General features: G+C 47.8%; 1 protein-coding gene across 5 annotated transcripts in view; it reads right to left on the bottom strand.

Moving 5' to 3' along the window:
* The window catches only part of LOC144612543 (liprin-beta-2-like), a 66355-nt gene extending 50867 nt beyond the window's left edge, over positions 1-15488 (bottom strand). For all 5 annotated transcript variants that reach the window (XM_078432115.1, XM_078432117.1, XM_078432119.1 and 2 more), the window contains exons 1-3: positions 15461-15488; positions 11124-11237; positions 443-571 (exon numbers count right to left, since the gene is read on the bottom strand). In XM_078432115.1, coding sequence (XP_078288241.1) covers positions 443-571; positions 11124-11135 — 141 coding nt within the window. In that variant the 5' untranslated portion in view covers positions 11136-11237; positions 15461-15488. The remainder of the gene's footprint in view (positions 1-442; positions 572-11123; positions 11238-15460) is intronic.
* Positions 15489-16841: the final 1353 nt, after the last annotated feature.

The raw sequence follows: 16841 nt of genomic DNA, 5'->3' as shown, positions 1-16841 counted from the left end.
ACTGGATGGATTTAGGAGAGAGTTAGATAGAGCTCTAGTGGCTAGTGGAATCAAGGGATATGGGGAGAAGGCAGGCACGGGTTATTGATTGTGGACGATCAGCCATGATCACAATGAATGGCGGTGCTGGCTCGAAGGGCCGAATGGCCTCCTCCTGCACCTATTTTCTAAGTTTCTGACCAGGGAATAGTTTATGAAGTCCACCAGGAGACGGCAAAGGTTGGGGAGAGGGAAGAGAGGAAGCGGAAAGGACACAAAGGGGACGGGAAAGATCCAGGTCGCAGAACCAGAACATGCAGCCAAGGAAGTGGTGTAAATTAATTGGGGAGGAGGAGAGTTGAGGATGAGAGGAGTTCAGGATGAGCCCAAAGTTGACGGAGGGTGTAGATTGTCCAGGCTGGTCCTGGGGATAACAGAGAGAACAAGAGAAGATGTTACTGACCTCATTCCTGTGCAGATCCTCATTCTCCCACTGATCCTTCTCTATTTCAGCCAGTTTGATTTTCAGGCTTGTTACCTCCTCCATCAGATCCAGTTTCTGGGACTCCACAGATGTCCTGCTGACCAGCTCCTAGAAACAGCAGGAAGCAACATTTACAGACCAGAAACTCTTCCCCATTATCATTCCACAGATCTCAGAGAGAGCTTTACAGCATGGAAACTGAGTCTGGGCCGACCAGCGATCACCCCGTACACCAGCACTATCCTGCACACTAGGCCCAGCGATCACCCCTGTACACCAGCACTATCCTACACACTAGGCCCATCCCAGCAATCACCCCTGTACACCAGCACTCACTATCCTGCACACTAGGCCCAGCCATCACCCCGTACACCAGCACTATCCTACACACTAGGCCCATCCCAGCAATCACCCCTGTACACCAGCACTCACTATCCTGCACACTAGGCCCAGCCATCACCCCGTACACCAGCACTATCCTGCACACTAGGCCCAGCCCAGCGATCACCCCGTACACCAGCACTATCCTGCACACTAGGCCCAGCGATCACCCCCGTACACCAGCACTATCCTACACACTAGGCCCAGCCCAGCGATCACCCCGTACACCAGCACTATCCTGCACACTAGGCCCAGCGATCACCCCCGTACACCAGCACTATCCTACACACTAGGCCCAGCCCAGCGATCACCGCGTACACTAGCACTATCCTGCACACTAGGGATAACTTACAATTTTACCGTAGACAATTAACCTACAAACCTGCACATCGTTGGAGTGTGGGTGGAAACCGGACCCATGCGGCCAAATAGAGAATGTACAAACCCCCTGCAGACAGCACCCATAGTCAGGATCAAACCCGGGTCTATGGCTCTGTCAGGCAGCAACTCTACCACTGCCCTGTGCTACCTACTGAAAGGGTTAAACAAAAATAACTCAAGAACTTATACCTTTCAGCTTTGGCCCTATTCCAATAATTTCAGGACTATTTTAATTTCAGCAATTTTCCTTCCCATCTCGTTTTTATTAAATATATTTATTAATTCCCTTCCTCTGGCAGGTCATGAGAAATAGTTCAACTCTGCTGACCTGAAAAAAAAGCTTCTCAGAATTCTAGCTGTTGATATTTCTCCCATTTAACCCTATCACAGGATGAATTTGTTGTTCTACGGTTAAGGTATCTGCTCCCTCAATTGTAAAGGGATGACATTATAAAGTCTTCATGAGAGGAATGGATCGTGTAGATGCACAGATCTCTTGCCCAGAGTAGGGGGATTGAGAACCAGATGACATAGGTTTAAAGTGAGGGGGGAAAGATTTATTAAGACCCCAAGGGTTAACTTTTTCATGCTAAGGGTGGTAGGTGTACGGAACGAGTTGCTGAAGGAGGTAGTTGAGGCAGGTACTATCACAATGTTTATGAAACATTTAGACAGGTGGGTGGGACCAGGGCCGTCTTAACCCATGGGCCTGATGGGCACTTGCCCGGGGCCCCACGAGCATAGGGGCCCCATGCTGATCTGTGTATGTTAAGTGACTTGCAATAAATAAATACTACTTTAAAAATATAGGTTCAATAAGTGCTTTTTTCGCAACAATTAGCTCCCTAAGTGCTTTGCTTTTCCATCCCTAAGTGCTTCTCACAGCGATCTGTAAGTGCTTTTTGCAACAATGTAGCACCATCGCTAAGTGCTTTTCGGTAAGTGCTTTTCGCCGGCACGACAAGGGGGGGGCTGGTAGGGAAAGGGGGGTGGGGGAGAGTAAAGGTAGGGGCCCCAGTACACTGCTTTGCCCGGGGGCCCATAATGCTGTAAAAACGGCCCTGGGTGGGACTAGTGCAGATAGAACATGTTGGCTGGAGTGGGCAGCTGTTTCCATGCTGTAAGACTCTATGGGTCTAAAGTCATAGCATTATACTACAGGGAAACAGGGTATTCGGCCCAACTCATCCATGCTGACTGAACAAGACACATGAACTAATCCCATTTGCCGATGTTTGGCTCATATCCCTCGTATCGAATCAAGTCCACTTACCGAATGTTGACCCATTAGTTCAGGAACCTATATTGCTGACAAATCTAGGCTTGTGTATGGAGAACATTTCCTCCCACTCCACTACGGGACCAAAGCTCCAAGGAGGAGGTGCCACCGAGAGAGGCCGCGCAGTGGGAAGTGCGGCCCTTTCAGAGGGCCTTGCCGGGCAGTATTACACTGTGGGAGAGACAGGCCTAGTTGAGGGAGTGCGGCCCTTTCAGAGGGCCTTGCCGGGCAGTATTACGCTGTGGGAGAGACAGGCCTGGTTGAGGGAGTGCTGCCCCATGGAAGTGGATGTCCTAAGAGAAGGCCACACTGCTTGTCGGTACTTTCAGGAGAGCGCTGCTCAGTGCGTACAGCTCTGGAGGAGATGCAGTTGGTGGATGACATCAGCATGACATGACATGAATCTGTTGGATGCCGTGTCTGCTCTCTGGCATTCTGCCCAAAAATGAGCTTTTAATAAACATTGCTAAAAATAACTGTCTCTGTCCTTTCTCACACTGTTGTTTAAGGAATATTGATTTCTCCAACTTCAAGTAACCCTGGCATTCCCTCTCTCTTCCCATCCCTCCCCCACCCATCGCACCAGCTTCTCATTTTCACCCATCAAACAGCCAACAATGGCCCGTTTCCTTTATCATCGTTACTTTTTTGCACATCTTTCATTCATTGTTCTATATCTCCCTACATCATCGTCTATATCTCTCATTTCGCTTTCCTGTGACCTTTACTCTGAAGAAAGGCCTCGACCCGAAACGTCACCCATTCCTTCTCTTCAGAGACGCTGCCTGTCCCGCTGAGTTACTCCAGCTTTTTGTGTCGATCAGCTGTTTAAGGAACCATGTGTATCAAATCAATGTCAAGTTTATTGCAGGAGTGATTGATTATGAGAGGCAGAGTTAGCATGGAAACAGGCCCTTCAGCCCACTGAGTCGATGCCAACCATCAAACATCCTTTTACATAAATCCCATGTTATTTTCCCCACATTCTCATCAACTCACCTCAGATTCCACCACTCACTTAGACATTAGAAACAATTTATAACAGCCAGTTTACCTACCAATCTGCATGTCCGGTAGGAGGAAACCGGAACCGGAACCGGAACACCCGGAGGAAACCCACACTGTCATAAGGAGAACGTGCAAACTCCACACAGACATCACCCGAGATCATGATTGAACCTAGATCACTGGCGGTAAGGCAGCAGGTCTATTAGCTACACCGTTCACTTTGTGAAAGAGAGCGAGCGAAGAGCCCAAAGTTGTGAAGAAACACATGCATAGAAACATAGAAAGTACGTGCAGGGGTAGGCCATTCGGCCCTTCGAGCCAGCACCGCCATTCAATATGATATGGCTGATCATCCAGAATCAGTAGACCGTTCCTGCTTTTATCCCCATATTTCTTGATTCCATCAGCCCCAAGAGCAAAATCTAACTCTCTCTTGAAAACATCCAGTGAATTGGCCTCCACTGCCTTATGTGGCAGAGAATTCCACAGATTCACAACTCTCTGGTTGAAAAAGGTTCTCCTCATTTCAGTCCTAAATTGCCTACCCTTTGTTCTTAATCTGTGGCCCCTGGTTCTGAACTGTCCCATGTGTCGTGCTCACCATCGCTATTCTCCAACCTGGCATCCACCAACAGGATAATCCTCAATTTCCACAACGTTGTCTGCCTTGCTCCGTACAGACGTGGGAGGTGTTGGTCACTGCCTCATATTCCATGAATACCGCTCCAAGTGATTTTCTCAGGAATTCATTGTGGATAACCATTATAGACACAAAATGCTGGAGTAACTCAGCGGGACAGGCAGTATCTCTGGATGAGATGCATCTCTGGATGGTCTCGAGCTGAAACATCACCCATTCCTTCTCTCCAGCGATGCTGCCTGCCCAGCTGAGTTACTCCAGCATTTTGTGTCTATCTTCGGTTTAAGCCAGCATCTGCAGTTCCTTCCTACACATGGATAACCATTATGGTTGCATTGTCAATGGCCAACATGTCACCATGAATGTGTGGATTCAAAAGGATTTGGAGACACAAGAAGCTGCAGATGTTGAAATCTCGAGCAAGACACAAAATGTTGGAGGAACGCCTTGGGTCAGGCAGCATCTGTGGAGGTAAATGGATATCTGTCGTTTTGTTTAGGGACACAGATGCTGTCTGACCTGCAGAGTTCTTCCAGCACTTAATTGTTTCCTCTCAGCAAGTTTCATATTCCCAAAGCTCGGGGCAAAGTTTAAAGGAGAGGTGCAGCTAAAGATTTAAAATATATATAAACAGAGAGTGGTGGGTGCCTGGAAGGTGCTGCCAGGGGTGGTGGGTGCCAGGCGGGATGGTGGGTGCCTGGAAGGTGCTGCCAGGGGTGGTGGGTGCCAGGCGGGATGGTGGGTGCCTGGAAGGTGTTGCCTGGGGTGGTGGGTGCCTGGAAGGTGCTGCCAGGGGTAGTGGGTGCCAGGCGGGGTGGTGGGTGCTAGGGGTGGTGGGTGCTAGATGGGGTGGTGGGTGCCTGGAAGGTGCTGCCAGGGGTAGTGGGTGTCAGGCTGGATGGTGGGTGCCTGGAAGGTGCTGCCTGGGGTGGTGGGTGCCAGGGGTGGTGGGTGCTAGGTGGGGTGGTGGGTGCCTGGAAGGTGCTGCACAGAGAGTGGTGGTGGAAGCAGATACAATGGTTGCAATTCAGTGGCTTTTAGATAGGCGCGTGGATATGCAGGGAACGTTGGAGTATGGTACGTGCAGGCACAGGAGATGGATTTTACTTGGCATCATGTTCTGCATGGACATTGTGGGCTGAAGGACCTGTTTCTGTGCTGTCCTGTTCCACTTTCTAAACCAGCACAGGAATCGTGTACCAAGCCTGCACACAGCTGCCCGGAAAGTTGTACAAGGACACTTGCTGCTTGCTCCCACTGTGGGCACCCTCTGCACAAAGTCCAGGCACAACCCAGGTGGCAGCCCTTCAGCCCTTCACGCCCCGTGCTGGCTCTTTGCAAGAAGCCTCCATTTTGTCCCACTCCACTGCTCCGCCTTGCAAATACTTCTCACCCTGACCCGTCCTCTTTTGAAAGTGCCTGTGGTATCTGTTCCCTCCACCCCTTCAGGCCGATCAAAACAAGTTTGGCAAGCAAATTAAAACCAATCCCCACAGCTATTTGGCAGTTATTTGCATTGGCAGCTTTGCATCTCCTGTTGGATCACATGGATCTCACACCCATTCAACGCTCCTGAACTCAGCCACTCCCACATGAAGCAACATGCCCCTGGTAGGGAGACTGGTCACTGACAACGCAACGAAAATGCTTATCCACAGTGAATTCCTCAGCAAAATTACTTGGAGTGGTTGTAATCCCCATGGATTATAGGGTGGTTACCAACGCCTCCCACCACTCAACAACTTCTACAGATGCGCCATAGAAAGCATTCTGTTGGGGGTATCTCCGCTCTTTGGCTACTGTTCTGCAAGTAGTTGTGGATGTAGCCCAGTCCATAACACAAACCAGCCTCCCCCCCTCACCCCCATCAACTAACTGCATCTACACTTCACGCTGCCTCATGAAAGTGGCCAACATTATCCAGGACCTCTCACACCATGTGTTATGGGAATAGCGCACCCGGTGGTGCAGTACCGGGGATATATTACCCATGAGGCTGTAGCCAGAGTGATCCTGAATTAAAATGGCTGAACCCAAGACTGGAGTGTAAAGCCTCTGTTAATTAGTTGTGTAGCTGTACTGTAGCAGGTTACAGAAAGGAAACACACTAACAAAACACCATGGTCATTCCCTCTTCTCCCATCGAGCACGATACAAAAGCTTGAAAGCACGAACCAGCAGATTCAAGAACCTCCTCTTGCTTGTTGTCATCGTGCTACTGAATGGTCCTCCCATACGCTAGGACGTAGTCCCGGTCTTCCAACCTACTTCAATGCGGTCCTTACACTTTTTTTTAGATAATCTGCACTTTCTCCACAAATGTATTGCTATAACATTGCACATTGGTATTTTTCTTTTTGCACTACCTGTTGCCCTTGTGCATGGGTTGATTGTACTCGTGTGTTGTACAATTTGATGGAATCGTTCAAATAAATAAAGCTTTCCGCTGCCTCTCCGTGCACGCGGCGATAATAAACCGATAACTGAAATCCTAATTCCCACTCAAAGTTAGCGACACTGAATTGCATCATTCCACCTTTCCTAGGGACCGTTGTTAAACTGCTCTCCCAAACAATATCACTCACAGTCTGTGGAAGTGAATTACATTTTGAAAAGTTCCCCCTGATATAGATTGCTTTATGACATTCCCGAGTTGTCCCAATAGATTAAGAGTCCTGCTTCCTGATTTGGAGAGACTCTGTGAGAACGTCAAAGTCTTCCAAATTCCAGGAAACCTCAACTTTGGGACGATGCTAATGTTAAACCTCTGAGATCGCGGGTCACCTCTCAGAAAAGTCTAGGCGGATCATTCCGGAACGTTGGACCTCTCTCGGAGGCCGAGACCTCTATTTGTCCGGTAAAACAGATAATCCAGAAAGGCTCTGGAACTCTGGGTCTGGTATATCGATGATGGACCTGCATGGTGTTTACAGGCCTGTTGTGTTTCTGCATGCAAGAGTTTCATAGTTCTGTCGTGGGTACATAGTTCTGTCGTAGGTACATAGTTCTGTCGTAGGTACATAGTTCTGTCGTGGGTACATAGTTCTGTCGTGGGTACATAGTTCTGTCGTAGGTACATAGTCTGTCGTAGGTACATAGTTCTGTCGTAGGTACATATGACAATTAAACTCTCTTGGCGCTTCAACTGGAATTAATGTTATCATTCAACCATATTGGTCTACACAAGACAGCACTTTCTAATTAGCAGCACTTCCGCCTCAGAATTTCAGCTACTTTCAACAAAAGGAGATGTGCATCAGTTTCTAAGGAACTTGGAAAGGGAGGGAGTTGGCCACCCAGGGAGCCCATGTAGAGCAGGCACTAAACTTGGAACCCACTGTATTCAGCACCTGTACTCAGGATCAAATCTGGGTCTTTGACATTGTAAGGCAGCAACTCTACTGCTGCGCCACTGTGCTGTCCCCTGTGTGAAAAAACTGCCTCTCAGATCCCCGTTAAATCTTTCCCTGCTCACCCTAAACCTATTACCCTCTAGAAGGGTCTCGACCCAAAACATCACCCATTCCTTCTCTCCCGAGATGCTGCCTGACCTGCTGAGTTACTCCAGCATTTTGTGAATAAATACCTTCGATTTGTACCAGCATCTGCAGTTATTTTCTTATACTGAATGGAAGACTAACTCAAAGGGCTGAATGGCCTCTCCCTGTATCTATGTTCCTAGGCAAACAGATTACAATTAGCAATAGGAATGTCAATGATGGATAAGGGTGAGTGTGCTCTTACTTTCGAAAGCCCCTCCCCAGGTTTCTGATTTGATTGGACCCAACTTTAGACTGTGGTAAAGTTCAATGCAGTACACAATCATAATCTTTGCTTTAGGGCATAGATAAAGTGGAGTGTCACAGTACTTCTCCCAGGGAATGGGAGTCTAAAACTAGAGGGTATTTATTTCACAAAATGCTGGAGTAATTCAGCAGGTCAGGCAGCCTCTCAGGAGAGAAGGAATGGGTGACGTTTCGGTCGAGACCCTTCTAGACTGAAGAAAAGTCTCGACCCGAAACGTCACCCATTCCTTCTCTCCCGAGATGCTGCCTGACCTGCTGAGTTACTCCAGCATTTTGTGAATGAATAGTCTTCCATTCAGGTGGATCATGGTTAAACGTTCCATTTATTTGTTTTGATGTGGAGTTTAAAACTGGAGCAAAAGGGGGCAGCACAGTGTTGGAGTTGCTGGCTTTTAGCACCAGAGACCTGGGTTCAATCCTGACTATGGGTGCTGTCTGTACGGAGTTTGTACGTTCTCCCCGTGACTGCGTGGGTTTCTCCGGGTGCTCCGGATTCCAAAGACACATTAGCTACAGTATAAATTGTAAATTGTCTTTAGTGTGTAGGATAGTGCTAGCTTACGTGATTGCAGGTCGGCACGGACTCAGTGGGCTGAAGGGCCTGTTTCCTCACTGGATCTCTAAAGTTTAAAAGTCCCAGATTGATATGTGGAAACAGTTTCTTTACTCAGAGAACAGTGATGGTCTGGAACTCACTGCCTGCCGGGGTGATGGATTCAGAGGCTTTGAGAAGTGACTGGGTGGGGACTGGAGAGAGAATCATTTGTGGGGGAAAGCACCAAAGCACAGAACTGATGAAATTGCTCTAGGAGTTGGTACAGACTTATTGGGCTAAATGGCCTTCTCCCGTGCCTTAAGAATCATATGTCCACAAACCTTTAGTATTCACTGTTTACTAAGCCACCAACAATGGTGCTGTAGTGGATTGGTTGAGAGCTTTCAAGTGTAAATATCACCAGCAACTTGTCCCGGTCCAACCATCTTGATACTACAGCCAAGAACGCACATTAATATCTCAACACCTTCAGACTGAGGAGATTCAGCATGTCTCCATTGACTCTTACCAGTTTCCCCAGATGCACCCTAGAACACATAGGATGCATCACAACTTGATTTGGCAATAGTTCTGACGAGGACCACAGGAGAGTTGTGGATGTAGTCCAGTCCATCTCTCAAACCAGCTTCCCCACCAGTTCCCCCTCGGCTCAATCTATACATAACGCCACTGGGGAAGGTAGCCAACATAATCAAGGACCACTCAGGCCCCAGTCATTCCCTTTTCTCCCCTCTCCCGTCGGGCAGAAGATATAAAAACCTGACCTTAGATACCACAAGATTCAAGAACAGCTTCTACCTCACTGTTCTCGGATGCTTCAACTGACCCCTCATGCTGAGGTTGTATCTCCAATCTTCCAAACTACCTTTTTTAGCTCTTGCACTTTTCTTTTATCTGCACTTTCTCAGGCTGTAAAACTAGATTCTGTTATGTTTACTTTCTTTTTTTTTGCATTTTTAATCAATGGTTTGATTGTTCTCATATTTGGAACAATTTACCTGGTTAACACACAAAATGATTTTCACTGCATTCCAGTACACGTGACAGTAATGAACCAGTACCACCTTTCCGCAAGTGGAATATTGAGATTGTCTCCTGCCGTCACCCTCAATGGCCGGCTTGAATTTTAAGATCCTGCACCTTATTCCCAATTTACCATCGCCAGAGGCGATAGTTTCTCTTGCCTTCTCATCACCTCCCTGAATCGCCATGCAAACATCTCAATAGATCAATGCCTTTCACTGTTCGAGAGGACATCACGCTTTAAGGAAATTCACAATGAGCAGTGGAAGGAACAGTGTGCCAGGATGGTGGTGGAGCGGTGCAGTGGGAAGAGCAGCTGCCTCATGCCTGGGCTCCATTCTGTCCTTCGATGCTGTCTGTGTGGAGTTCGCATGTTCCCTGGGTACCCCAGTTTATTCCTACAGCCCAGAGGCATGTGGGATGGTAATAATTGGCTGCTGTATATTGGCCCTTGTGGTAGAATCTGGGGGCAGTTGTTGGAGACAGTGGAAGAAAATAAGGTTAACGTACAACTATATAAATGGGTGGTTGAGAGTGGACACAGATTAGATGGGCTGAAAGGCCTATTTCCGTGCTCAACTTTAAGGCGAGAGCTTTAACAGGGACGTTATGAGCACGCAGAGGGTGATGGGTACACAGAACAACATGCCAGTGGAAGCATGCACAAAATGCTGGAGTAACTCAGCTGGTCAAGCAGCATCTCTGGAGAAAAGGAATAGATGACGTTTCAGATCAGAACCCTTCTTTAGTCTGAAGATGGGTCCCAACCCGAAACATCACCTATTCCTTTTCTCCAGAGATGCTGCTTGACCCGCTGAGTTACTCCAGCATTTTGTGTCGATCCGGTATAAACCAGCTTCTGCAGTTCCTTCCTACACATTTTGCTGCCTGAGGAGGTAGTTGAGGCAGATACAATAACACAGTGAAAAGACACTTAGACTAGAACTTGGATAGGAAAGGTTTAGGGGGATACGAGACAAATGGGACCAGCTTAGTTGGGACACCTTGGTCAGCATAGGCGAGTTGGGCCGAAGGGCCTGTGTCCGTGGTGTATGACTCTACAACTACAACAGGGGTGGCACAGTGGTGCAGCGGTAGAGTTGCTGCCTCACAGCGCCAGAGACCCGGGTTCGATCCTGACTACTGATGCTGTCTGCTCGGAGTTTGTCAGTTCTCCCCGTTTGCTTCAGGTGCTCCGGTTTCCTCCCACACGCCAAAGACATACAGGTTTGTAGGGTAATACAGGGGGTATGGGGAGAAGGCAGGAACGGAGTACTGATTGAGAATGATCAGCCATGATCACATTGAATGGCGGTGCTGGCTCGAAGGGCCGAATGGCCTCCTCCTGCACCTATTGTCTATTGTCTAATTGGCTTGGTATAGATGTAAATTGTCCCTAGTGTGTGTAGGAAACTGCTGGTGTGCAGGGATCACTGGTTGGGCTGGACTCAGTAGGCCGAAGATCCTGTTTCCGAGCTGTAATTCTAAACTAAATTAAACTAAAGACAGGCAATAGATGCAGGGACAGGCGGTGACATCTCTGTGAATGAGGCTCTGTGTCTTGGTCGGGCCTCACCACCTCTTACCTGCTGCAGCATCTCCTCGGTTGAGTTGAGCTTCAGCTGGTGGTCTTCCAGACAAGACTCCAGGTCCCTGATCTTCTCTCCCTGGGCCTCCACTTGGTCTGTGAGCACACTCACCTGGCGGTAGAGCAGAGCGGAGAAGTGTCAGTTTAACAAGAAGGTGGGCTCAATTCATCCTTGGTTCAATGGGAAAATACACAGCAGAGCAGCAAAGGCAGTGTTATCATTGTGCCTCTCCCCGCTGGAGCTTTTAAGGCAGTGACAGGTTTTGCCAGTGAATTTCTACAAAAATGAGGAAGTAGGGCTGTTTTGGTCTGTTCATTTGCATCGGGCGTGTGTGAGGATTACCGTGACTAGCTGCAATCAGGGAAGGGGCAGTTCAGTGCCGAGACCAGCACAGATTAGGGCCTGGATTGGGCCGGGCTGAGGCGGGCCGGGCTGAGGCGGGCCGGGCTAAACTGAGCAAGCCTGAACTCGAGGCTGGAATGCGAGAATAGCAAGTTGAAGCTGCTGGCTCTGTCCCAGCGCAGGACAACGGTGCTAAAGGTCACCACACCAACCACGCTGCACTTCCAGGGAGCAAAGGTTGGCCCCATGCACAAATGCCAAAGGTCAGGTGGCGGAGTGGGGGGGTTAAAGTTTGGCAGATAAACCCAGTCTCGGACGTACAGAAATCATTATAGTTTCGTTTCAAACACCAACTCTATTTTCAATGATTCTCCACAGAACAGTGGCAGTGCAAATCCTCCTGTCGACGAGACATTCTGGTTCCCTACTGGCTGGAGGAATTCATTACAGCACGATCGTACAGCACCTGACGCAAGCAGGATGGGCCAAATGGCCTGCTTTTTGGTACTGTAATTTTTGTTTTGATTCCAATACAATTGCAGATTGAGGCCATTTGGCCGATTGTTCTTCTGCTGCCCAAAGAATCCCACCCTCCTGCTCTTTTGCCAACGTGCTGTGCAGTTATCAAAAGACAAAGTGCTGGTGGAACTCAACGGGTCAGGCAGCAGCTGTGGAGGGGATGGACATATGACGTTTTGGGTCGGGACCCTTCAGACGGATGGAGTGGGAGAGGGGGTGGGGGGGTGGGGGGAATGCTGGAAAAGTGAAATGGAGATGGGACGAAGTCTGGCAGGTAACATTTACCCTGTTTCTTTCTATTACCTCTTGTTGTATGTTCCTCTACCACCCAGGACAAGGGCAGCAAGCACAAGAACACCACCACCCGCAGGTTCCTCCCTGAGTGACATCCTATCCTAATCTGGAAACAAATCACCACCCTTTCTAAATCCTGGAGTCAAAGACCAGAGGGCACAGCTTTTAGAGAAGAGGGGCAATGTTTAAAAGAGATTTGCGAGCCAAGTTTGTTTTTATATTATGTACACACAGAGAGTGGTGGGTCTCTGGGACACAGTGCTATGGGTGGTGGTGGAAGCAAATACAGCAGTGATGTTTAAGAGGATTTGAGAGAGTCATGCAGATCTGCAGTAAATGGATGGATCTGGACCATGCACAGCCAGAGGAGATTAGTTTAGGTAGACATCATGTCAGCATCAACATTGTGGGCCGAAGGGCTTCTTCCTGGCTGTGTGGTTCTATATTCTATGTTCGGTAGCTGCCATAGTGGGAGCATCTTCAGCAGACTGCTGCTGTTCAAGAAGACCGTTGTACTTCAGGCTGGTGGGAGAACACTTCTCAATGTTTATTGTTTTACTAATTTTAGTTGGACTTTAGAGATACAATACAGAAACAGGCCCTTCGACCCACCGAGATAGCACTGACCAACGTTCCCTGCACAATAACACTATCCTACACACACTAAGGACAATTTACAATTTTATCAAAGCCAATTAACCTTCAAACCTGTACGTCTTTGGAGTGTGGGAGGAATCCGGATCTCCTAGAGAAAACCCAATCGTAATCAGGATCGAACCCGGGTCTCTGGCGCTATAAGGCAGCAACTCTACCACTGTACTGACCCGGACCGACATTTTCTTCTCCCTTTTCCTGCCTTGGGCAGCACAGTGGTGCAGCGGTAGAGTAGCTGCCTTACTGCAATGGAGACCGTTTGATTTTGACTACAGTTGTTATCTCTCTGGAGTTTGTACGTTCTCCCCGTGACTGCGTGGGTTTTCCCTGGGTGCTCCGGTTCCCTCCCACACTCCAAAGATGTCCAGGTTTGTAGGTTAATTGGCTTTGGTAAAAATTGTAAATTGTCCCCAGTGTGTAGGATCGTGCTAGTGTGTGTGAATTACTGGTCGGCGCGGACTCGTTGTCTGAAGGGCCTGTTTCCGCGCTGTCTCTCGAAACTAAACGTGATCTACATCTACACTAATTAACCACGAACACACCACTTAAATAGATGGCACAAATTAATCTTTTTAGCCACTGAATGGCATTCGAGGTGTTAACTACCAACCATAATTATCATCCCAAGTGCTTTTGTGTGATGGTTCACGCTGGTACCTCTAACAAATTTAAAACCCATTTTTTCACATTTTTGGAATTTTTATTTTTATTGTCAATGTTATACTTTTAGTTAATAGTTTACGAAATTAGAAGTTGCTTGGGCACAAGAATCAAACGTGGAACATCAGCATGGGAAAATAAATATTGATAAATGTAGTTTAATTTCTTTTTATTGATAAGCACTTTGCGTCTACAAAAAAATGCATTGGTCATCACAAACTACAATCTTCTCTGCCTGAAAGGATGGAAACAGAAGATTTTTTCATTCATTCCCAGGAAAGGCCAGGACTCAGTGACCATCTCCAATTACCCTTCAGGCAAAGAATGGCTGTTCTACTGAATGCTTTGTAAAGCAACTCCACAACCTGCAATGTTGTCACTGGCAAAACACACACACAACAAAACCCACAGCCACTGTGCCTTATGTATTTTACACATGGGGCGAGGTGGATGTTACCACTCTCAGCTGTGCGTCCCTGCTCTTGGGATGATGTGCACCAGATGTGTCATACAGTCAGACAGCTTCGAAACAGGCCCTTCGGCCCATCTTGCCTATGCCGACCAACATGCCCCATCTATACTAGGCCTACCTGCCTGTGTTTGGCCCATACCCCTCTAAACCTTTCCTAACCATGTACCTGTCTAAATGTTTCTTAAACGTTGTGATAGTACTTGCCTCAACTGCCTCCTCCGGCAGCTCATTCCATACACCTACCATCCTTTGTGTTTAAAAACAAAGGTGCCCCTGAGGTTCCTGTTAATCTTCCCCCCGCTCCCTCACAATAAACTTACCTCCTCTCGTTCTTCATTCCTCTGTTCTGGGTAAAAGACTGCATTTGCCCCATGTATTCCTCTCATGATTTTATACACCTCTATAAGATCACTCCTCATCCTCCTGCAGCCCAAGGATCAGAGTCCCAGCCTGCTCAGCCTCCCCTTAAATCTCAGCCCCTTCAGCCCTGGCGATATCCTCATATATCTTTTCAAGTTTGAGTTGAGTTTAGTTTATTGTCAGGTGTAGTCTTGGTTGCATGCTAATCGGTTAGCGGAAAGACAATACATGATTACAATAGAGCCATCCACAATGTACAGATACATGATAAGGGAATAACATGAATAACGTTTAGTGCAAGATAAAGCCAGTAAAGTCTGATCAAAGATAGTCTGTGGTCTCCAACGAGGTAGATAGTAGTTCAAGACTGCTCTCTGTATCTTTCCAGATTAATAACATCTTTCCTTTTACAGGGTGACCAAAACTGAACACAATATCTAAATGTGGCCTCACCAATGTCTTGTACAATTGCAACATGACCTCCCAAAGTCTGTACTCAATATTCTACAATATTCTGACTGATGAAGGCTAATCTGCCAAAAGCCTTCTTGACCACCCTACCTATTTCTGACACTAGTTTCAAGGTACTCTGTGCCTGCACTCCTAGATGCCTCTGTTCTACAACACTCCACAGAGCCCTACCATTCACTGTGTACATCCTGTCCTGGTTTGACTTCCCAAAATACAACACCGTGCACTTCCCTGCATTTAACTCCATAAACCATTCCTCAGCCCATCTGCCAACTGATCAAGATCCTGCTATGATATTTGACAACCATCTTCGCTATCTACAATACCACCCACCTTAGTGTTAGTTTAGAGATACAGTGTGGAAACAGGCCCTCTGACCAGCGATCCCCGCACACTAACACTATCCTACACACACTAGGAACAAGTTACAATTTTACCGAAACGAATTAATCTACAAACCTGTATGTCTTTGAGGTGTGGGAGGAAACCGGAGAGCCTGGAGAAAACCCACGCAGGTCACAGAGAGAAGGTACAAACTCAGTACAGTGGCAGCCTCACTCACCTGTAGTACCAGGCACTCCCGATCACTCTCCAAACGTGTCAGTCGATCCTGGCAGCTTTCATTGTTCACAGACGTACGGTGATTGCCCTGGACACAGAATAAAACATATCAGCATCGCATGGAACAGGGCAATCAGCCTTCTTCTCGGGGGCCTGCAGTCCAGGTGACCAAATCTAAACAACTTTCGACGCACAAATCCAGAGCTGAAGACAGAAAATGCTTGAAACTCTCAGCAGGTCAGACAGCCTGTGTGGGGGATGCACAGATGACATTTTGGGTTGGGAACCTTCTTTAGTCAGGATTGAGGACTTGGAGTGGCTGGACTCGTGTTCCCTGGAGCGATGGATGCTGAGGGGTGGACTGATAAAGGTGAAATAGCAGGAGTGGCACGGTGGCGCAGCGGTAGAGTTGCTGCCTTACAGCGCCAGAGACCCTGGTTCGATCCCGACTACGGGTGCTGTCTGTACGGAGTTTGTACGTTCTCCCCGTGGCCAGAATGGGTTTTGTCCGGGTGCTCTGGTTTCCTCCCACACTCCAAAGACATACAGGTTTGTAGGCTAATTGGCTTGGGATAATTGTAAATTATCCCTAGTGTGCATAGGATAGCATTAGTGTGTGGGGATCGCTGGGCCGAAGGGCCTGTTTCCGCGCTGTATCCCTAAACTAAACGGGAAACATAGATAGGGAAGTTCGACAGACTCTTTCTCCCATGGTAGGGGTATTAAAAACAAGAGGGCATAAATTTGAAGTGAGAGGAAAGAGTTTAAAGGGGGTTGGAGGGGAAAGTTTAGTTTACAGGGAGAGCGGTTGATATCTGGCAGAGGAGGTGGTGGAATCAGATACAATCACTGTGTTTAGGAGGTCATAAGTCATAAGGACATAAGTTATAGTAGAATTAAGCCATTCGGCCCATCAAGTCCACTCCGCCTTTCAATCATGAATGATCTATCCCTCCTAACCACATTCTCCTGTCTTCTCCCCATAACCTCTTACACCTGCACTAATCTAGAATCTATCTATCTCTGCCTTAAAAATATCCACTGACTTGGCAAAGATTTCCACAGATTCACCATCCTCTGACTAAAGAAATGTCTCCTCATCTCCTACCTAAAAGAATGTCCTTTATTCTGAGATGTTGAGACAGACACTTAATATGCGAGGCACAGAAACATATGGGCCTGGTGCAGGCAAGTGGGATCGGTGTCGATGGACAATTGTTCGGCGTGAGCATGCTTGTAGAGCTGCTGCCTCACGGCACCAGAGACCCAGGTTCAATCCTGACCTCGGGAGCTGTCTGAGTGGAGTTTGCACAACCTGTGGATGGCTTTCCTCCAGTTCCTTCCAGTTTCCTCACACATCCCAAAGACATGCCGATTTTAAG

The sequence above is a fragment of the Rhinoraja longicauda genome, unplaced genomic scaffold, assembly GCF_053455715.1.
Source record: "Rhinoraja longicauda isolate Sanriku21f unplaced genomic scaffold, sRhiLon1.1 Scf000059, whole genome shotgun sequence".
NCBI classification, from domain to species: domain Eukaryota; kingdom Metazoa; phylum Chordata; class Chondrichthyes; order Rajiformes; family Arhynchobatidae; genus Rhinoraja; species Rhinoraja longicauda.
This window is presented reverse-complemented; position numbering and strand designations above follow the sequence as displayed.